This window comes from Odontesthes bonariensis, chromosome 17 (assembly GCF_027942865.1).
Source record: "Odontesthes bonariensis isolate fOdoBon6 chromosome 17, fOdoBon6.hap1, whole genome shotgun sequence".
Lineage (NCBI taxonomy): Eukaryota > Metazoa > Chordata > Actinopteri > Atheriniformes > Atherinopsidae > Odontesthes > Odontesthes bonariensis.
The window spans coordinates 23,668,088-23,691,350 of record NC_134522.1 but is presented as its reverse complement, the minus strand read 5'-3'; the positions used below and the strand labels follow the sequence as shown (position 1 = coordinate 23,691,350).

At 39.5% G+C, this 23,263-nt stretch overlaps 1 protein-coding gene across 2 annotated transcripts in view; it reads right to left on the bottom strand.

Annotated features, from left to right (window-relative positions):
* slc8a3 (solute carrier family 8 member 3) overlaps window positions 1-23,263 on the bottom strand; it is a 131,951-nt gene that overhangs the window by 49,283 nt on the left and 59,405 nt on the right. For both annotated transcript variants that reach the window (XM_075488095.1, XM_075488096.1), the window contains exon 3: window positions 4,063-4,169. In XM_075488095.1, coding sequence (XP_075344210.1) covers window positions 4,063-4,169 — 107 coding nt within the window. The remainder of the gene's footprint in view (window positions 1-4,062; window positions 4,170-23,263) is intronic.

The window sequence follows — 23,263 nt, the reverse complement described above, 5'->3', positions numbered from 1 at the left end:
GATGGCATTTCATATTATATATTCTTTTTTTAGTTAAATGCTGGTAGATTTCATTGCACTAAGTACAGAACTGGTCTACCTTGTCTGTACTGCTGCAAGTTTCATCACCTGGTAAGAAACCCACAATTGCAGTGTCATGAGCAAATGTCTACAATGAGCAGTTTCCAAGAACGTATAGTGATTTCTTGCTCGTAGTGTGAAAAAAAGTATTTATTTGAATATCTCACGAAAAAAGTAAAATGAACTGAACTTTGAACTAGTTCAGAATTAAAATTGTGAACTTTGAACGTGAACTGTTCACTTTGAGCATGTATGAACTGAACTTGAACTAGTTCAGAAAAGCTGTGAACTGGCACAACACTGGTTGTTGCCAAGGCTGTGAGGAAAATGGAGCAAGGCTGTTGCATATGAAGAAAAGTCTAACAAAACAACGACTCATAGAATATTCATCAATTCTGCTTCTCCACTCCGGCTTTAATAAGAAGAAAAACAAACCCAATCAGCCCCAGATCAGTGGTTATGAACAACAGTATAATCGCTTCATTATATACAAACACAGAGAAATTATCATATCATTCATGTCACTTTGAAGAAGCAGCTCCCACTACAGCAACAGAAGAATACTATATATGTAACCCTAAAATACTGCCGTGTGTTTCCCTCATATTGAATCAAAGCAGCTTCATTAGCGCAGGCACATTCATAAAATATAATCCTGCATGGGAAATAATACATAAAAACTTTTTCATTACTTCCTCATCATACATAGATCAAACATTTATTACCCTGATCAAACATTGATTACCCCTTGCACTTAAAAAAGAAAGTATGTAGCTCATATAACTCATTGTGTATGCACTCTCATTAGTTGGACGATATTGTTGTTCACTTTCTAACGTTGGAACGGGTTAATCAGTTTTTATAATAAACATAGGCCGGAAATGATGGGGTACAACAAGTCCCCCACAACATTTCATTGTAAAAAATATAATTATGTAATAAAATATATCACTTGAAAGTATTGCTTCTAATTCCAGATGCAAAACAAAGCTTTATAAAGTTTTGAAAAATCCCCCTCTCCTAATTCTTATAATGGTTCAGTCTGTCCAGCTGCCTGTAAGGCACATTGCGTTCAATGTACCTTGGAAGAGGGATGTTGTAAGTCAGTATTTCATCGTTTTCGATATACAAACTGGGAAGAATAACATGGCCGCCTCCCGATTTGCTTTGCTATTAAAAATAAATGCTCATCTGCAGCTGAATAGTTTGAAGAAAGAAATTATCTTAAATGTTCCAAAATGACCAATTTTTTAATTTATTTTTTTCCCCTTAGATCAAAACTAACAAATGAAATATTTTATATATACATGGTAAGCTACCCTTTCAGAAAACTCATGAAATCGCAGAAATCAAGGCTGATTAACCTTAATCAAGAATCGAGATTTGATTATTTGTGCTGTTTTCTTTGATTTGCTCCAGTTGAAGTTGAAAAAAAAATACAAGGTCCCTGTGGTCAGTAAATGTTCCATAAGATGCAATGCAGCTCTCAGTCAAAGCATCTTCCTGTTTGCCAGGAGTGGCTGGGCACTATTACGGAGCTATTTTGCAAAGGTTTATGTATTGTACAATAAAGAATTAATCAGAGATGTTAGCTTACTTCAATCAGTAGAAAAATTAAAATGCCTAGATATTACACATTTATAATTTTAACCACACAGCATTGTAGCTCCATCAGCTTGCAGTGGATATAGAGAAACTGCATCTCTTATTTTAATGTAGAGGTAAAAGATCTATCTATCTATAATTAAAATCCTCATAAATCTCAAAATTTTCTACAAATTTCATCAGTTTAATTTGTTACAAATGCCAGACATTTATTTAAGATACAAGAAACTTGGTAAAATCCAAAAGTTGGATTCTCATACCAATAACATACTGCATTTTAAGGCTAAATTAAATGTGCTTTTTACTCTCTCGAATGTGTTTTACAAAATTAAACCTTTAAAGCAAGATTAAAGAAAATTTTGAGATTTGTGTGGAAGCATGTTATATGTTTTAGATAATAGCTGCTAGGAAGATGTTAAGAAACTAAGTTTTTCACCCACTGTCTGTTCAGGATTTTTTAGTGTTGGTCGAAAATTACATTTAAATGATAGGATTGTGCATATAAGGTTAGCAAATGCTGACCCCACCCATAACACTGGCTGGCTGTTCTGCCTTAATCTCCCCTGGATACTAGAAATGGCAGGCCTAGGTGTGTCTACTGAAATTACAGTGGAATAAACCGAACAAGAAAAACTGAATTCAGTTTGAAAAGAGTGAAAATGAAGTGCGGCACCACCATAGATTTGGAAACACACCAGATCAGAGAATTGGATTTAAAGTGGGTAGACTGAGGAGCCAATTTAGCTATTTTGTACTGCAGTTGTTATGGGACCATGTGTGCATGTAATTACTGGAGTTACTATATACTGTGGATTAATTGTGTGAGGAGCAAGCACTGCAGACGTTTCAGGGCTACACACCTACTCAGAGACACCAAAATTTTAGCAGTTACTATGGTCAGCGAACCCTCAGTGGATTGACTTTGTGCAGAGCTGCGGTGATGGAATAGAGGATCATAGACAACAATGCCTCATTTTTAACCTGGCAAACTTACAAAGTTTAAATGTCAAATCTATCAATGCACCACTGTGACTGCCAAACTGAGTCTCTCCCTCCCCTGCTGGTGCACTGATGTATCTTTACTGAATTCTCAGTAGGACACTACCCCATCCCTTCCCGGAGATTGTAAACTGCACAATTAAGCAATGTTGGTAACTTAATCCACAGCTGGGAGGTGACAGATATATTTAAAATCTGCAGTGTGTGATTTTGATTTCACATTTAAGCAGTTTGTTTTGGTTAAAACAAACTGCTTAAATGTGAAATCAACCAGTTTGTTTTCTTGTCAGAAAATTTAGTTTGAATTGATCTGAGATCTGTCAATCAGGGTCTTCAGTGGACATGCCCCCAGCATCTGAGAGCACAGAAAACTGCTAATTTTCCTATGACTAGAGATCTAATTTTTGTACTAGGTGATACAGTAATTAAGAATTTTGCCATCCATCCATTTTCTAAACCTGTTTAATTTGAGTTAGGGTCACGGGGGTGCTAGAAACTATCCCAGCCGCCACTGGGCAAGAGACGGGGTACACTCTAGACAGGACGATACACAGAGACAAACAAATCAAACAACCATGTCCACCAATGAACATGAAATTGCATTTCTTTGTAAGGTGGGAGGAAACTGGAGTAGTTATCAAAACTTAAGAAACCAGTCAGTGGATTCTTTCAAAAGACGTTATTATCGGCGAGCTGCAATAAAAAAAAAAGATAAATAAAAAAACTTATTACAGAAACTTGCTCTGACTTGGTGAATTCTGTCTCCTAGTTTTATTTTTACGTTAACCTTGGTGCATAACGGCCCACACCAAAGATATCAGTATCACCTGATATGAACAGCAGCATCACACAAGATACTACAGACACAATGAGGGTCATATAGTCAGACTTTTATGCAATCACAGTCTTGTCGATATTTTGTTTCACCTCATAAAATAAACTTAAGATAAGCTCATTGAACAAAAATTTGTTTATTGCGTTTATCACCCGAGCAGATCTTTATAGTTAAAAATAGCAACAAGAGCCTACTTTTAGGTAAAATGTGTTTTTATATAATAATAGCCACTTGCTCCTTTGAGATGGTACATAAAAGAAACTTTCAGACTCTGTTTTCTTTTTATGCAGATGATGATGGCGTCTTGGGGGACTGTCATTATGATGGCAATGGTGTGATTTTACAGCAGTTTTTCTGGTGTAATATGAAAGAACAGCTTTTAGAAAAAATCTCTTTGGGGGCTCTGTTAGGGAGGATGGGAAATATGTAGAAGGATGAAAGCTTAGGTAAAGAGGGAGAGCATAGTAGAGACAAACACCTAAGGTAAAAGAGTGACATTAAAGAAAAGTGTGAAAGTAAGAGACAGAAAGATAGAAGAGAAAGTCAAAGTTTCAGTACCGCACCTTTCTGCAGACTCATGTCTACCATGCGAGGCTCAGCCAGCTCCAGGAAGAAGTTCTTGTTTTTCTCATACTCCTCATCGTCAATAATTTTCACGTGAATAAATTTGCTGCAAAAAGGGGGAATAACAGGGGAGGAGAAAAGGAAGGGGCGTGAAAGGAAAGGGACAGAGAAAGACAGAGAGGGGGAAGAGGGAGAGAGAAGAAGAGAAAGGTTAATTTGCGATGGAGGAACACAGGAAGTGCACTGTAAGGATGATTAATAATCAGCATGGATGAAAGGTTAGGAGGTGAAAGGTCAGTTTACAGTGGACTGGCCTGTCTGTCAGCAGCTAGACATGACGCATACATGGGTTTCAGTGAGCTCATTGGATAGCACAGGAGTCATGACAACCACATTCATCACGGTATCAAATACAAATGGAGCAGTGGGTAAGAAGCACTTCATAGCAGTGTGGATGGAAGTACACAATGAACTGAAAACAGCAGAGTGTAATCAATCAGGCTGTAAACTGTGTAAAACCGAAATTTCACAAGGGCGAAGAAGTCAGTGAACGATGAATGAAAGAAACTGTCACCATCTTAATCGATCTTTATAGCCGTATTCTTTGGTCAGAAGCCTTTCAGAAGGACGGCCAGCTGGACACAGCCAGGACTTTTCCACCCCTCCAGGCATGGACAAGCCAGATGAGAGAAGCAGAGTTTATTGCTTCAGTTTAAGGAAAACACCCCCTTAATGAAGTCAAATGTCTGGAGGGCTGACGCTCTTTCTATAGAAAAGTGCTGCGTGTAACATCATCACACAGAAACAGCTCAATATGGCACCTCAGCCCCAGCAGCGTTCTCGCCACTGATCACCCTAATTGATCTTTATAAAGAGTTATTGACGAGTGCAGGCAGTTAAGTGGTCAGTAGGCACCCCGATGTCCGTGTGCCTCGCCACATCATAGCACACACTCCTAAAGGATCAGCTTTGTTGAACTCAATCGGACTCACGTAAACATGACATCGCACGTCATCTGGTGCCAGAAAACAAAAACAAGCCCACAGTATTCAAGACGAGCTGTGACGTGACCGTGACCTGCCTCTGCTCTCTTAGGTTTGAGGAAGCATACCCCACAAGCGGAAGACAAGTCAACAATAATTGACAGGAACGCAGCAAGGCTTGAAACAGGGATGACATACTTTATTACGTGCATGACATCTCATGGGAAGATGCTTTCTATCCTCTTCTTAGCAAAACAAACCCCACAATCTTGATACGTATTATTTGGGGACAGTATTTGGAAAGCAGAGATTTGACTAATAAGATAAGTGGCCTGGCAGGGTTCATTATAGATAGCTGCTCATGTATCATGAAGTGAGTCAAAAAGCAGCTTGTTTCCTGACATCCCATTGATGCACTGTCAAAGCTCTGATACACACTTCACACCACTATAACTGTGTACAAACACACACACCTTCACAAACACATGCTGCACACATCACACATATTATACAATTAATCATAACATCCCTGGGCCAATTAGAGTATAGACTATATGCATTCCTTCTGTTCTAGTTAAATCATATTCTCTGATTGGTGTGTTTGTAGTTTTGAGACGCCAAAGGAGGCACTGTACAATCTAACAGCCTTTTAGTACACTACACACAGCAGAACAACCCATTTTTATTTTCCTTTTATTTTCCTGCAACATTACAATTAATCTATCCACACACTCAAGAACATAAAATATTTGCCAATAGGTCATTTAGTTAATGCATTTATTGTTTGTGTAAATCATAAAGCAGCAGTTGGGTCTGTGTGCTTTTGAGGAACAAAATGACAACGCTCGTTTTCCTTTTAACTCCACTTTGCTCTCTAGCCGCTCCTGACAGAAATATCCAGTTTCTGGCTGCTAACTGCTCTCCTATGCTCCCCAGCTAGTTACTCACTTTGTCAGTCCGTTGTTTGATGCTCAGGAGAGAGTACAACAGTAAAGTTGTGAGCCATAAAACCAAAGCAACAAGCCATAAGGTGCTAAAAAGCTCAGTCAGGCTCAAGGAAAGAACAGCATCTAATGTGAACTTTCACTGTGATTGTAGTCACCTCTCCAGGTACATCAGAATTACAGTCAGTGCAACTATCAAGAGGAATTGGAGCAATTTTAAGAAAGGGACGGGTGACTTGGACGTGGGCGGCTGTGGCTCAGTGGTTAGAGTCGGTCGTCCAATAACTGGAAGGTTGGCAGGTTCGATTCCCACTCTCGCCACTCAAAAATGGATGGAACTGACAGCTGGAAGGGTGTCAGTCCACCTCATTGTCATGGCCGAAGTGCCCTTGAACAAGGCACCATACCCCCAGGCGCTGTGAATGGCTGCTCACTGCTCCAGATTGGCATCTGTCTCTGAGTGTGTGACTCTGTGTATGTGTGTGTCAACAGGTGCCAACCTGGATGGGTTAAAAGCAGAGGACAAATTTTATGTGTATGCATGACCAATAAATCTGATCTTAATTTTAATCTTAACCTTAATTTGAATAACAGGTGCTGGACCCAACTAATGCTGAAATAATCCTTAAAAAAAAGGAAAAATCTGATTCCAACTTAAGCAAACATTCATTTTGTGCCATAGTGTTTTTGACAAGCAACTGGTGGAAATCAATAAAAAGATCATGCCATATTAATAATCAAAGAAAATAAACATCTCGGAAACATCTGAGCATTTACTCAACCTGCATATATGTATTACGTAACTGTTTCCAAAGAACTTGGGACATTGTGTAAAATTAAAATATAAAATGAATGCACTGATTTGCTATAATGACTATAAACACAAAATGTATTTCACCTACAATACACAAAGACAAAAAAATAAATAAATCAATGCCCAGCTCCTGTGCATGTAAGCTGGGACAAAGACAGCTGTCCAGTTAAATAGTCAATTCAAGCTGTAACAGTAGCGCAACTCAACTGTGCATGTAACTGCTTAGTGAACACAGTCATCCACTGAAAACGTTTGGTGACTGAAGAAATATTAGCATCTGAAATCCCATGTGAATGAAAAACATCACAACCTTTTTATTCTACTGTGACAGTCTCAGTTTTCAAAAGCTTATAGAGTGTTGTTAAAAGAATAGATGATGCAACACAGTGGTAAACAATCCTGTCTCTGTTATAAGTGAGTTCTCAATGGATCCAAATGCAGACTTGGGATGGATGGAAGGTTGAATCAGAGAGAAAAAGGATACAAATGCACCTAAATAAGTAGCTCTGTAGAGTAGATACTTGTAAAGTCTAATGTTTTTCCAAATAAATGACTAATCCAACATAGTATTGAGTTTAACTTAGAAAATGGGCTTGATAAAGAGAAAACTGATGAAGGGCAGAAAAAATGTCAGGACTTTATACACCCTGAGGCTGAAGAGTAAATGAGAAATAGGTAGAGACAATAAAGACAATCAAAAGGGCAGAACCAGGACATAACCAGGAACAAAAACAAAAGACTAAAAGAAAAAGTAATCTTTCTAAAAATTACAGGAAATGAAACTACTGCAGCGCCTCTGAGATACATTGATGGGACAAAATTCAAAATGAGCAACTCAATTATGCCGCATTCCCGTAATTAAAAAACAGTATTTCAATTCAAAAGACAGGGCCTGGAGTGGAGATGACACGAAGAAATAGAGAGTTTCTAATACTGGCTGGGACTGATCAGGCAGGGGGAGAGGAAAGGAAAAAGAAAAAGCACCCCTGTCATTACAGTGTGGATACCAAAGACAGAGAGAAATTTAAGTCAATACCACTGTTAAATAACCATGCTGTTTTAAACATGCTGTTTTACTGGATTAATCATTTGTCACACAGGGATAAGGGGCATTTCTATCCTATTTTCTCACCTTTGTATCACTGCGTGTTGTGTAAACCGTGCAGACCGAAGTGCAGACCGAGCAGTCCCCTGCTTCCGAGCAGTAAACACCGTAACAGGCGCGGCTGTCGGCACGTGGCAGCACACAGTGATACGAAGGGAGAGAAAATAGCGCCAAGCGATTGTGAGGTCTGACTTTTTCCTGGAGAACGATTTTGTGATGCAAATGTAATACTCTTTTGAACACAAATTGTTTTGAGAAGCAAAACGCTTTATTTTTCAAGCCCCAGCCAACTAACCGGACTACCTTCGTCAACGCCAAAACGAGGTCGGAACTCGGCTCACAGGACGCAGCAGGGGGTAAAGTCAATGTTCATAAATGATATTGCTAGTATGGGATGTCATACAGCTTCATGTCAAAAGAGGAGAACTATCCCTTTAAATTCAGAAGGGATTTTAATTTGATACACTGCAGAAAGTGTAAAGTGTAACAACTTGTCAAGCTAATAATTCTTTAGCCAGTTCACTGGTTCCTTTTTTTCAACTTTCTGCCACACAGTACTGTCTGGCTTAGGAAATCACTGCCCTTTGATTTTATTTGTTTTGTATAGCGTCAACTTGAAAACGCAAAGAAAAGTAAAGTGAGTAGCAGATGATGGAGAATAGATAGAAAAAAAGAAATGGTAGAAATCAATCATCATTGTGAGTTGTCAGTTTTCACGTTTAAAAGATAGCCAGGAGAAAATCTACCTTTTTCGCATGGAATCAATATCACACATCATGTATTGTACTGTTTGAGGCACAGGTATGAAACAATCTTGCACGCTTTGTCTGACCCATACTACGCAGTTATTCTAACTATAGCACAAAGATTAACAAACTTCATGATCATAACTACTCACAAATAACAAATAAACACATGCACACACTCCGAAATGGTGAGAGCACGGGTGGTGTAGGGCATGGAGAGCATCGTTCCAAACATCTGACATCAGCCAACATGGAGACCACAAAAAAAAAAAAGCTACTCCGAATGGTAGGTAGTGAACTTTTGTGAGTGAGTGGTGATAAGGATACAAACACCTGCTGTACACACAGGAACAAATCAGAGTGTTTACAGGGACTGTCCTGCTGCTGGTGTGGTAAACGCTGGTGCAATATGAACAATTACACTGTGGTGTGTTGACAGAAGAACATACACGGGGTGTGACTCATGTCTCCCCTGCACTAGTTTCATTTTCAGTGTTGCGATACAGCTTTTTTTTGTGGCTGAACTGCAACAACTTTAGGGCATGTTTTTCTTCTTCACCCTGTTGATAGGAGAAGGAATTGCAATGTAAATATGACAATGTGGCTTCTTTGCTTCTTGAAAATGAGAAGAAATAACTGCAGCAGAAGTCCAAAATAAATATGCATGTGTTAATAATAAGTGAAACACTTGAGGGATCAGGGGGAAGGAAAATTATTTTGCATTTTTGTTCAACATGAGAATAATTTTTCAAACAGTAATGCTACAGAAACTTAAAAGTTGGGTAGTTTGACAATTTAAATTTCTGGTGGAGTCTGGTTGTTGGGGTACCATACTATGAAGGGTGAGATTATGTATCCCCTGGCTGTTGTTTTCTGTTGGGCAGGATCATCGTTCCGAGTCGCAACACATGAATAGTAAAATATATAAACCTGCAAGGATTAGGGTTGAAAAGGAATCAGAATCTGAATTTAACATTAAAAGATGTAATTTTATCAGTTTAGCGGAGCCCCCAATTGGATATAATGTGTCATAACCGCATCAATGTCCCAGCTACCATTACCACACAAGATAAAGAGGGAATGTGGAAAACCTTTTCCAACCTAAACTTAGACACGTAAGAATTACAACTATTGGGGTCAAAGGTGATTACAGCATCTAATATTCTATTTATTGCTAAATAATAAAAAAATTAATCCAACAAATCAGATGAAACTGAATTGTTTTGTTTGGAAATAAATAATCCCTGAATCGTATCCTAGACCATGTCTCTAGAAACATATCAAATCATTGGGAACAGGCCCATATAGTTGTTTTTGCTTTTTTATTAAAAACAACTATATGGGCCTGTTCCCAACTTGGGATTTTGGACGAACTGTTGTCATAATTCCTAATTTTTTTAATTTTTAATTTTATTTTTATTTTCATTTTTTTGTTACAAGAGATTCCTTGGCACACATGTCTTTGTGTTCATTAGCTTTCTTGTTGTAAGTGCATCATGAAGGTCATCTTCTTCTTTTTATTATTATTCCTATGCTCCCCCTGGCTATCTTCTTTTTGGCGTTATGCTCACATTTGTAAACTGTTATTTTGTTGAATTACTAATAAAGTTTAAAAAAAAAACAAAAAAAAAAAACTTGCATGCGTAACTCGTAATTCGTAATTCGTAACTCGTAATTCTTGATGTCAAAACTTTTGGACTCATTTATGCATGCATTTCTAGTTTATGCACACATTTCTAAATTATGCACAAGAACATCAAAACATATGCATGCATTTCTAGTTTATGCACACGAACATTTTTGACAGCTATTTTACTCCATAAAAGCAGATATGTTTCACTTGTGAATGGAAACAGTGTTATATAAATTACTACATATTATTTCATGTCATGTGTCTTGTCATGAGAATGGTGGGATTGAGAAGCATGTAATTGCTTTAGGCAACTTACGAATCACATTTACTGAGGAGTCAGATGACGTGGAATTCAAGAAAATCTGCAGCTGCAGTCTGTTAAGCTTTTCGCAATGAAGGTCTTCGTAGATATGAACATCAAACAGGAAATCAAGACATAAGTGATTAAGAAACGCAGGGCATTAGTACTCAGTGTCTATGGATGTGTTCAGAAGTTTCCACCTAACCACACCACAGAGTCATTTTCATGTATACTGAGACATCTCATGTTGCAGACATTCTTAGCTGATTCCTTCCCTTCGGGTAAGGTGCTCTTTTAACACATGTGCACTCAGCCATGCTGGAACATTTTCAGGATAAAAAAAAAACTTACATTAGGTTTTATACAGAGAAGGCTACTCCAGCTACGTTGCAATGCTTTCAAGTTGCTTGGTGTAGAAAGTTCTTGAGTCTCTTTTTGTCTTTTTGTTCATGTTGCAGAAAAAAAATCTGTTTTTCTGTTTTTCACACTGAAAGTGCATTTGCTTTGAAGCATAAAATAAATATGAGTCAATAAAACTTCAATATAAAATTCAGTTACAATAACCCCACCTAAGGAAAAGCTCCCCTCTTCCGTGGTGTGAAAAATTCCTCCTTTGTGCTGTGAAGAAATGAATACAGTACGGTACTAAAATCTGACAAAATCTCCCTTGTGGCAAAGTTGAGTGGCTTGAAAGAATGCCTTCTCATCGGTTTTCTTCTTTGTTAAACTGAATTTTCCTAATGTGTCAAAATGAATGTGATAATGATGTATTGATGCTAACATGCCAGACATGGCATGCTTAAACTGAGTAGTACGGGAAGTGCCACTAAGTAATGACCGACGATTAAAGGTCTCACACCTCCGCTGCACTGGGCTGCCAGCGGTCTCTGCCTTCTCTAAGACTGGAATGGATGTAAGAAGGGGGAAAAAAAAGATAAAAACAGCAAAGGAATTGAAGTGTATGTTCAGGTGGTGCAGATGCAGGATGTCTCTTTCTCCCTCAGTTCTGAAGCCAAAACCCACACAGCGGCTGAAATTTTACTTAGCTGCCCGCCTCTTCTTCATTTTCAGATGCCTCTTCTTCGAATGTTATGGGCTCTTCTCTGGCTTCCATTCCACAAACACTAAATAGCAGTTTACTACGAGGAGTGTGAAACTGCGGCGGTGGAGTTACGCGGCAGAGGAGGTGATATGTGCGATATTGAATCTCTCCTTTAGTTTTGTCTGTTGGTGCATGCTGACCCTAGACTGTTTAATACAAAGCTTTCTCCTTTTTAGGAAGAATCCCACTAAAACTACAAGACTCAGCTGCTCAAGGCAAGAGCAGGAGTAGCAGCGGAGGTTTTGCAATTAAAAACAACCTTTTCTTTTCCTACCAGGCCCCCTGTATTAAACAACAGCTGACAGCAGCCTGTGCTTTCTGGTTTTGCTTTTAGTTTCCAAAATTCACTTAAAAGTTTCCTATTATTCTGTTGCTTTCCTTTATCTACTGAGTGCTTTCAAGTTGCTTTTCATCTTTATGCAAGCATGCATTTAAGCAGAGCTAATGTCGACGTGGAGTGACTGAAGCATGACTTTCAAACCTCACGCATTACTTCCAATTCACTGCAGTATTGAAGCCTCATTGGTTATAAAAGTATGAGGAGAGGAGTTCCTGAAAAGTTTTAGTTGGAAAGCATCGCCATTTTCTAAAAGTAAAATAAACTGTGAGCAGATACAATATCAGAGCCATCAAAATGCTGAATCTCTTTTCACCTTTTAAGATCATGATGATGTCTCTACAAAAATAAAATGGAAAATAAAGTCCAGACTATGAAGGAGGAAAGAGGGCAAAAGGGAAAAAAAGGCCCCAGAGCCTCGTGGGAAATCAATGTCTTAATTAAGCAGGCCTGGTTTCTGTCACCAAGCACAGGGAGTTTGGGTCTCGCTCCTTATAGTCCTGATTATTTCTTTTCTCTGGCAATCACAGAAAAACGCAGTAATCACATTTGTCAGGGATTTCTTGCCAATCTGATGACAAAACTATATCAGCAAGGCCTCTATCCTCACTCTCTCCCCGTTTCTCCTCGTACCCTCATGACTATTTTATTTGTTTTCATCCCATGAGGTAAGCTGTAGTTGAAGCAAACTTGACCAACTGAGAAGTAACAAAAAAATGTTAAAAAAAAACGTAAAGAAAAAGAAGATAGCGACCATCTTGCAGAAATTAGACATCAATATTACATAAACCGCACAATACTGGAGCACACAAAACTCTTCCCTTGGCCACTTGAGCCAGATGCGAGAGTTATGGGTTTAAGGTGTTTAGGGGGAAAAGCAGGAGTGCCAGCTGCTGCTTGAATAATGCATGTCTCAATGTGAGTCCTGGTGCAAAAGTGCACACTCAGACCAGACAGAGCGAGAAAGAAAGCACCAGTTTCCTCAGATTTACCAATCTATAGGATAAGATGAGAATTTCCCCTGTTGTATTCAGTTATTCTCAAGGAGAGGGTTGGACTTGTACTGAGACAGCTTCTGTTTTTAGCAGGCATCCTCCTTTTTGAGGTGTCATGTAGGGTGCGATCACATTGGAAGCTACATTAGAGGCTAGTGTTTTCATGTTCTTAGTCTAACTATATAACTAGCCTTTTCTCTGTTAGTCTGTGCGTTTAGACGCAGTCAAAATCATTAAAACGCCCCCAAAACATCAAATTAATATTAGGGCTGGGCGAGTTAACTCGTTATCGTCGCGTTAACTCGTTAATTATTTAACGCTGATAAATATTTTATCGGGCATTAACGCAGTTTTTATTTATTTATTTGTTTGTTTGTTTGTTTGTTTGTTTGTTTATTTATTTATTTATTATTTTTTGGGGCTTTAGTGCCTTTAATGGATAGGAAAGTTCAGAGAGACAGGAGCAGGGGGCAGAGAGAGGGGGAACGACACGCAGCACAGGGCTGTCCGATGCGGGACCCGAAACGGGGCCAGCTGCAGCGAGGACTATACCCTCTTGACATCATCATCAAATTACAAGTTGTTTTCGCTTATTGACTACTTTTACTTTTACAGAGTTGTTTTCCTTACAGCTTCTCTACTGAACTAATGTTGAAGCAATTAGTTGGTCAAGTTCAACATGAATGAATGAATTATGATTCAAAAGGTGCTAACAATTTCCAAATTATTGTTGAAACATAATTATTACTGCCATTATGAATTCGTTATTACTATGTTCACTCACAAAATATCTATATTTTTAAACAAAATAGCCAGTCTTGTTCAGTAACCATCTGTAGTGACAACAGCATTACTAGAGTCACATTCTGATGCTTGGTTAGGATCTAGGGGCATCCATTTTGAATGCACAGGGTACCTCCATATCGTTTCTTTGGGATGTGCAGAGTTAGCCGAGGTGGTAACGTGACTCTGCCTAGACGTTTCGCCACGGCAATATGGAAAAGGTCAGCAAAGCTTTCTACAATCAAATTTATTTTATTGGGAATTATAGCCATGATGTTTTCCTAACAAAGTGAAAAACAGCAGTCTGAAGGCAGGTGTTGAGTCCCATGCTGTCCAGTAATCCATCTCAAATCTGCTTACGCAATCTGTATTAAATGTTTATAAGCGAGTGCCATAAGGTGATGTTTTCCTGTTGACATTTACTACTGGCACAGTTGGTGTGTCACTTCCCATCTCAGAAGGATAATTGGCAACAAGCAGCTTTAAAGTAGCTCCCTGTGCATCAGAAGCTCCACAAACACAAACACAAACACAAAGCTCTCTTCACAAGAGAGTTGGTAATAAGAAAGTGTTCTACGTCTGTATTGTTCTTGCCTGTTAGGGCTTCAGCCTGTGCAGCTGATCTCTGAATGGCTAGAAGATCACTCGATACAGAGGTGCTGTGGTGTGAAGGGCCATGGCAACAGACTGATCCATAAAGTATTATATTACATTACAGTATCATTTAGAGCAGTGGTTCCCAAACTGTGGTACGCGTACCCCTAGTGGTACGCGGAGGTACTGCAGGGGGTATGCGGCGCACAGGGAGTTTTTTTTTATTATTTTTTATTTATTTATTAAGGCGTCACACTTTTATTGAGGACTGTTTATGAAGGAGACTCCAGTTTTGTGATGAATGTTACATGAGTTAGGCCTGTTAATGTATTCTTAAAAAGAGAGAGAAATGAGTTATGTTCATGTATTCTTAAAAAAAAGAGAAATGTTACTTGTCTAAGCTAGATAACAAAGGAAGATTATTTTGATTTAGTATTTATGCTATTTTGGTTAATTATTTTTATTTCAAGAAAATGTTTTTTATTCTTATGTTAAATTCAACTGAGGTTAAAAAAAAGAGAGAGAAAGCCTGAGAATTTTATGTTCAAGTTAAGGATATTAAATAAAATGATTTTCATGTAATAACCACTGTGTTGCTCTACTTTTGGAGAATCATCGCACGCGTTGTATGTGTGAGGGGGTCCTCGGGGTGTGACAAGAAGGCTCAGGGGGTACTCAGGCCAAAAAAGATTGGGAACCACTGGTTTAGAGGATGTAGGCAGTAAACTTCTCATTGGAGGATGACACACAAGCGCAGATACACAAAACCAGGTGAAAAAGCGAAGCCTGGCAGTGTGGCGCTTGCCCCATTGAATTAAAGGATTTGAAACTCATGATGAGGACTTGCAGCAAGAATATTGCCAGGCTTACTAATACTGTTGCAAGGAGGAATCACAGTCACGAAGCTGGATAAGGAGTCACATACGGTAATCAGAATTCCAAAGCAGGACTGCAGTTGTCTCTTCTCAGGCCTCTCAGCGGTTTCAGTGCAGCCTCTTGGTCTCACACAACTTGTATCCATCTCCGTGGGAACAGTAAATCTCTCCTTTAAGCTTACCTAGCAGGCAGCTGGTCAGATTACAGTGTGTCTTTGATTTAAGAGAGGTGTGATTGAATGTGCCCTCAGTGACAAGACACCTCTCTGATCCTGTGGATCTCTCACACTCTTCGGCCAAGGACTTGAATGTCTAATGCACCTGACCCTGCTCCCATTTGCTGCTCTTGCTCTCGCTTGTTGTCATGGATACAAAACCCCTTTTGCCAGCCAGGCTTCTCTCTAAATGCGACACATGACACACAAGCACTTTCTGTAAAACTTCGACCTTTTCTCTTCATTTTCAATTCATGTGGCGGCACTGAGCTAAACCGTTCCCTGGAGGGAAAGGAGCATCCGAACAGGTTTACCTTAGTCTGCTGACATACAGCCAGTCCATTACTTCATCTGTGTGACTTTGCAACCCATGCATGCACATACACTTCAGCAGCTGTTGCAGGTGAAGGAGGGGATGACCAGGGGATCACACAGTTGCAGCTTGCTTCCTGTAGAAAAATTAGCTTTTTAGAGAGGCAAGAGACTGGCACTGATCTAAACAGAGTGGTCTGGCTATGGGAGGAGGAGGAGCAGAGCTGGTCGGCTTCACTTGTCAGGCACACTTGCGACGTGGTCTCCATAAAAACCTGCTGACTGCCAGTTCTGAAGGAGAAAACGATAATAGGGGAGGATGAAAAAGGGGGAGGACACTCAAAGATAGAGTAGAGTAGGAGGAGGAAAAAACAGAGACAGCTATGCTTTATATTTTTTGGGCCAAGAGCAAGGCGAGGGGGTGGGAGAATATTTTTTTTGGATGTCTGGAGCAGACCCAAAGGTCCTCTGCAAGGACACAATGCAATAAAACACTCAGACGTTAAGTGTCTGATAGAGGACGACAAGGGAGGAAGAGAAGGAAGTAATGCAGGATCCAGCTAGGCCTCCAAAATGAAGGGTGAAGGAAATGGTTTGACTGAGGGCAAGACATTCATGAGTTCTATTCTGGGTGTTGGGTGTGGGTCTGTGATAGCTGAGAGAGCCCAAGTCAAAGCGCCTGCAGCTAAATGACAAACTTCATGATATATGAATGACTTGGGAGAACGACAAGCTCCCCTTTGCATCAAAGAAGGGTAAATCATAAAAAAGTAGTGCTCTGAAATGATAAATTATAATGCTTCTTGTCATGTATATAAACAAGACAAACTTCAGAAAAAGAAATCTGGCTGTCGGTGTCATGTTAAACATGTTCCTCTGTAGATCTTGTTTATGCTGCTAATGACTGACAATATAAGACACTTAGAATATTCCTCATGTTAATTAATTGCAGTTATTGACTATTTCTTCATATATAAGCTGGACTAAGTCGCTTTATTTCCTCAGAACTTAATTTCTTCTTCATAATTTCTACCAGAAAAGAGAATACAGTCACTTCAAGAACATTTAAACATTTGCCTCATGTCACACTGTCCCTCATCTTTATCTGAACAGTAATACATTCGATATTCTCAAAATTTGTTGCCCTCAAAGCCTAATCAGTTATTATTTTTTAATTCAATTTGAACTTGGAGATATTCAGTCTCTCTTCCACATGACTGAGAATAATTTTCACACAGTTTTGGTTGCTGTCAAAGTTGTCAAAGGAGATCAAAGTCAACTATCTTAGAATATCTTAGAAGTAGAAGTACAGTTTGACATAGCAAGACATCACCCCATTCAAAGTGAATAAGAGGCGAGACTGTGAGTGCCTGAAATGCCTACATGTGAATCCTGTCAGTGGGCTTTTGACTCTGAAACCTTGTGCTTCTATTCAAGAGGGGTGGATAGTTTGTTACCTGAAAGTGCAAAACAGACACCCAAGGAGAAACCGCCAAACCACATTTAGGTAAAGGGTCCGAGGGACAGTCCTGTGAAAACAGGAGTGGTTTGACAGCGGGGAGCCTGTATCGCAACTGCACTCATCACATTCTCCCAAGTCATAGACAAATACCTGCTCTGGCAGATGGAGAAACTGACAAGATGCCAGGCGGTGGATAGCCTCATGCCTTAGGAAAACCCGCACTTAGGCCCCAGAAAGAGCATTGGAGGATGAGTGGTTGGGGCCAGCAGGCTAACAACCAACCACCTCCTCTTTGTGCCTCTGGCGAAGATCTGGGAGGGAGGGGTCTCCTGTGAGATATTTCCAGGGTCCAGCAAGCAAGCTTTGTCACTTGATCTAATGCCACTATTGTTCTTTTTGAGCAATATGAGCAGTATTTAACGCACTGTGCATGCACATTAAATCATGAAAAAAAGAAAAGCCGTCATCACTTGTGCTTTGCATCCCCTGTTAACCCATCAATACTGCAGTGCCAAGGCCCAACCCTAATCCTGGGCTGAAAAACTGAAATTGTTCTCTGCAATAGTAAGCCCGCCTCTACTAAAAAAAAAACTGCAGTCAAAACTTTCATAGTCTGAATGAGAGCTCATCATCCCCTCATCTATCCCTTTGGCTTCTCTGTTGCTGTGCTGCTCTCCACAGAAAAAGAGCAGCTGACCAACCCTCAGCACATGTTTCACACATTAGGCAGCACTTCTTCGTCTCTGCTCTACACATTGGCGTTACTACAGAAGCTGCTATGATTTCGGCACTGCAGAAAGAACAGAGGGGAAGGAAAAAAAGCTGTCAAACCTCAGTTAATCTCTAATCAATCAACAAAATGTACTTTTAGCGCGAATCAGGGTGAACGTGTGATTTGGTGCATTTTTTGTGGATTCCATGGATGTCAACAATTTTACACTTACAATGGAGGACGTGGACGAAAATAAAACCTAAATCCAGCACACGTGTACTCTTGCATTTTTCCTTGCACTATTTTCTTGAACATTACTTGGGTAGTGGAATTTGAGAGAGACGGAGTTTGAAAAGTGACAGAGATGATTAAATTCCTCATAAAAAGCCATTAAGTTTCAAAATGGCTCCAAGGTAACCGTTATCTAAATGTTGTACACCATGTTCAGTGTCTCAAAAGTGAAATGAACACAGTTGGTGTAAAGCTATGGCATTGTCTCTCTATCCCTCATCCCAGCAGATCTGGTTCAGACAGTAAAAGCTATGAGTTACAAGTAGCCAGACACCAGTAGCACTCTTCCATGGTTAGGAGCTGCAGTTTCTGGAAATAGGAGACCCCTTCACACGATAAGGCAACTGGGACACTATAATGAAATTGCTGTTGATAAATCTTAATAGTAGCATGTCTGTATGAACATATTCCTACACCCAACACTGTTAGTGTTTGAGTATTCATGCAATCTGGTCACCCATAAAACCCATAGCCATTTTTCATCTCTACGTACTGAAAATGAAACATGCAAAATGTACTTTCCAGATCTAGTTATTTAATGTCATCTTTTCACACATGTGCACAGTGTCTAAGTGCCTTAAGTGTCTAAGTATCTTTTGTGGCACATGCATGAATAACTTTGGCATAGCACAAGCTAAGTAACAGTAGGTATTAGGGGTAAGTAGAGGGTGGATGTCTCTAAGACAAGCAAGATCACCTGAGAGAACTTCAGTCTGAGACCTGCTGGAAACTACTCCTGACTTGCTATCGTTTCTTCTTTTTTTTTTTTTTCTCGCTTTTCCTTGGTATCCCATACACATCAAAGATACTTGGTCGGCTTTACTAAATGAAGTTAGGGAACAAGAGAGCCAACTATTTTAATGTTTGAACATAAAATACTCTGCTAGGATTTGGGAAAAGGTATCTGGCTTGGTGTTAAATGCCAGTCCAGTTGCAAGGGTGGAGGACATATAAACAAAAAATAGATGTTGAAGTTTTTTTTTGTTTTCTAGAATCTTTAAATGGAAACATATTTTTCTTGAATCAGGCATTGTCGACTGGATATACTTTAGCTAATAACTTCACTAATTGATTCAAAGAGTATGGACTGATTAATACTTCCTGATTTGTATTACTTCTAAAAACAAAGATGTACATTTCCAGCATGGCTGAAGCAGACAACAGATCAGTAATCCTAGTACACATTGACTTGCATTAACATCGGGAATAACGGTATTAAAGCACTGAATAACATGTTAACTTTGACAGCATTAATTCCTACTGATGCATCTTTAATGTTGAAATCAGAGTTTTAAGTGACATGACTCACAACATGGCTCTCAAAGACGAGCTCCACTTACTGATACATTACATCATGACTGTGGTAACCCATGTTAATGTGAGGACACGCAAATTTGATTTAATCATTGCCAATAATCTAAAATTTCAGAGACACATCTGATTTTACATTACATTCATTTAGCTGACAGTTTTATTTAAAGCAACTTACAGGTGAGGAACACACTTGAGGCAGTGTAGGTTTCAGAATCTCACTCAAGGATACTTGTATGGACTGGGGAACTTGGAGATCAAACTAGTGATCTTTGACTGAGTAGCCCTTATGAGCCTATATATTCCACTGAAGCTTCCATATTCGGACAAATAAATCTATACACTTCCCAAGTAAGGATACCTGATTATTTCCAACTGTCCAACTTTCACATCGCAGAAATGTTCCAATGCAGGGAAAGCTTACGTTTACACTATTCCCAGTAAGAATGTGTGCCAAATTCAGTTGATACACTTCTAACGGCTAACCTAACAGTGAAGCACTAATGCATGTTACGGTTACTTTTGTTAGGGGTGAAGAGGGAAGGAGGACACTTAAAGCACTCCAACTTGTCTCCCAAAATCATCTGTTATGCGAGGAAGCAAAATACGAGCGTTGAGACTGCATGCATACATGGATTTCTGAGCAGACAGGCAGTGCAAAGAAATGGCCTTTTTATGTTTCAAAAAGTAACAGAAGTTCAACGTTAAATCCTAACAGCACTGCACTTCCTGATTTTTGAATAACTAGTTTTCACACACGATATGCATTGCACTTAGTATGCCCAACTTTGAACTGAATGTGCCACCTCAGACTTGGGAAAGGATTGCTGTGCAGTGTGCAAGTACTGAAAACAATTTTTTACACTCAAACTACTAGACTTTGGGCTCCAATGAACTCAAGTATGTATGGAGTACCAAGTGCAAATCTGAAACTCATCCCACAGAAAAGTAGAACTCGACCCATTTGCCAAGTTTCTAAATCCTGTCTATCAATTTTGTATCATCAAAAACATTGGCAGTCTGTCAGTGTCACTTACTCCAGTATGGTTACAATTGCTCAGATAGGAACTTCCACTTGTGCTTCATTAAGGAGGAGTTTTAATTTAGACTTTCAGACATTCTTAGCTGCCTACTGTTGCACAATATGGCTCGCCTAAAAAATGAAGACAGTTTCTTGGTAAACAGAGTACATAAGAGTTAGCCCTGCGAAGGGCTTTGAAATTAAGTAAAACAGTCTAAGAAGAAAAAAATCTTATCATCTTGACTGCCAAGAAGTAGACATGCTACTTTTTTTTGGTTGAATTGCTTAAATTCAAGAATGTGAAGGCTTTGTTTTAAGAGATCCTTGGCAAAGACAAAGGTAGAGAGCACAAGTCTATACAGCAAGAACTGTATTGAATTGCTGGTATTGTGAATGTAAGAGAATTTGTGGGTGACTGGTTGGCAGTGGGAGGTATATTCGATTTGTTGCAAACAAAAAGGCATCAACGATTCAGAAGTGAATGGCAGTAAGAAGATGCATTAACTTATAAAAATAGTCTGCGACATAGCTTTCTCTGCTGGATGCATGTCTGTGTTCAGACTATATCAGCCACAAACCCCTGCTTTTACTCAGTTGGTACACACACACGTTCACACTTACAGTCACTAACATTAGTGCAAGCTGAGACAAACACTTGAAAACACACAATGAAATTAAGAAGTCTATTTGGAGCCCTAGGTCCTGTACATGCAATGTTCCTGTACGCACTCCAAAGATCACACTCATGACGTGCCTATAGCTAGGTTTAATGCTGAAATTCTCAATAGTACTACACAGTTTGTTAACCCGGGGGCTCACAACCAATGTAATGTCTTCTGATGTTAAAATGGGCCCCTTGATAAATTCCTAATTATACAGAAATGACTGTAGAATGTCTTTTCCAATGGCCTACGGGCTCAATAGGACCGATTTAAAGGATAAGACCGGTTTTTTGACATTGGGCCCTTGATTTCACATTATAACATGATGTTCTACTCACCCCTGCTTGTTGTTGGTCATTTGGAGCTGTTCCGAAGATATTCGCGAGGCGTCTGGCTGCTCTCTTGAGATATTCGGCCATGAAACGGTTTCCTATGGGCAACGTTATACAGGCACAAACTATGCTGTTTAGGATTTATTAATTACTGTACACTAGCACTGATAACGTGGAGGTGCGTCGCTTACTTAAAAAAATCTGGGTTAATGTAATTTTGAATTTTTGTCGTAAAGTGGGTGTTACTGACGTCCTCGTCGTGCTACTACCACAGACAGCCCACAGACCTGCTGCCTATTTATTCATTCGGCTAAAATTCAAAATTAGTAACCCGGATTTTTTTAAGTAAGCGACGCACCTCCACGTTATCAGTGCTAGTGTACAGTAATTAATAAATTATAAACAGCATAGTTTGTGCCTGTATAAACTTGCCCATAGGAAACCGTTTCATGGCCGAATATCTCAAGAGAGCAGCCAGACACCTCTCGAATATCTTCGGAACAGCTCCAAATGACCAACAACAAGCAGGGGTGAGTAGAACATCATGTTATAATGTGAAATCAAGGGCCCAATGTCAAAGAACCGGTCTTATCCTTTAAACGTCACAGAGCTTGCCAATGAATTCCCATTGACTAGCTTATTAGAGGAACTTCTTTTTCTGCCCTCTGGAGCAAAAAAACACGGTTCTATGCACACTACAGACTCAACCTAAACATTTCCTTCATAGTTATTTGGTTCAAATGAGTTTTCTGACCTGAACTAGCAGCTAATGCCAAAAGCTAAGGTTTTGAACTCCTTACATTCATTCACGCTGCTGCTGTTCACTGCTTATACTGCACAGTAGCTATGGGGTGACAGGAGCAACTAGGTTTGATCAGGAAGTTACAAACCAGATGGCAACAGTCCTCCTGAATGGCAGAGTCATTTTTCAGCAGATTCATGCAGCTTGCCACATTGCAAAAAATGTTCCCCAGATCTCAATCTAATTTCACATCTTTGGGAAGTGCTGGACAAAGGAGTCACAGTTTTTGAGGCCGGACCTCAAAAACTACTGGATTAAAGGTCTATCCACACCAACAATGATAGCAATGTGAGAGTGTGTTGAACGAAAATGTTCAGAAACCAGAGATGCAAAACACGGGCTGCGTGCCCCAGCTGTACCCAGGCCCCAAAAGGGACTTTGATGACCTGTTCCTGCTGAATGTTGCCCAGAAAAAGAAAAACTAAAACGGTGTGTGTTCACAAAATTCTACAAAGACAAGACTAGTTAGGATAACTAGTTATGAGAGCTGTTGTCTTGTTAAGAACACATTTTCTTTTTGTATTTATGAGTCAACATCATTTTGATGCTATCGTGGCATCCATATTATCTTAGCTGTGTTTTTATTTGCTGTCAGTTTTTTTAATCTTCATCAAATCATTCTGAAAGGTATCCATAGGATACTGTTTAATACTTTCATAATTATAGTTGTGGTGTGGACACCTAGCCTGGGCGAAAGCCGACTGTTGACTCAAACAGTCTGGGAAAACCCAAGAGGAATCCGTTTCCATGGAGGGTGGGACCTTACTCAGCAACTTAAATACATTGGAGTTCCCTTAACCAATCAGTAATGTTTAGAAAGGACGTAGGTTATGCGCCGAGGTTCATGCTTACTCTCGCGAGGCTCTAG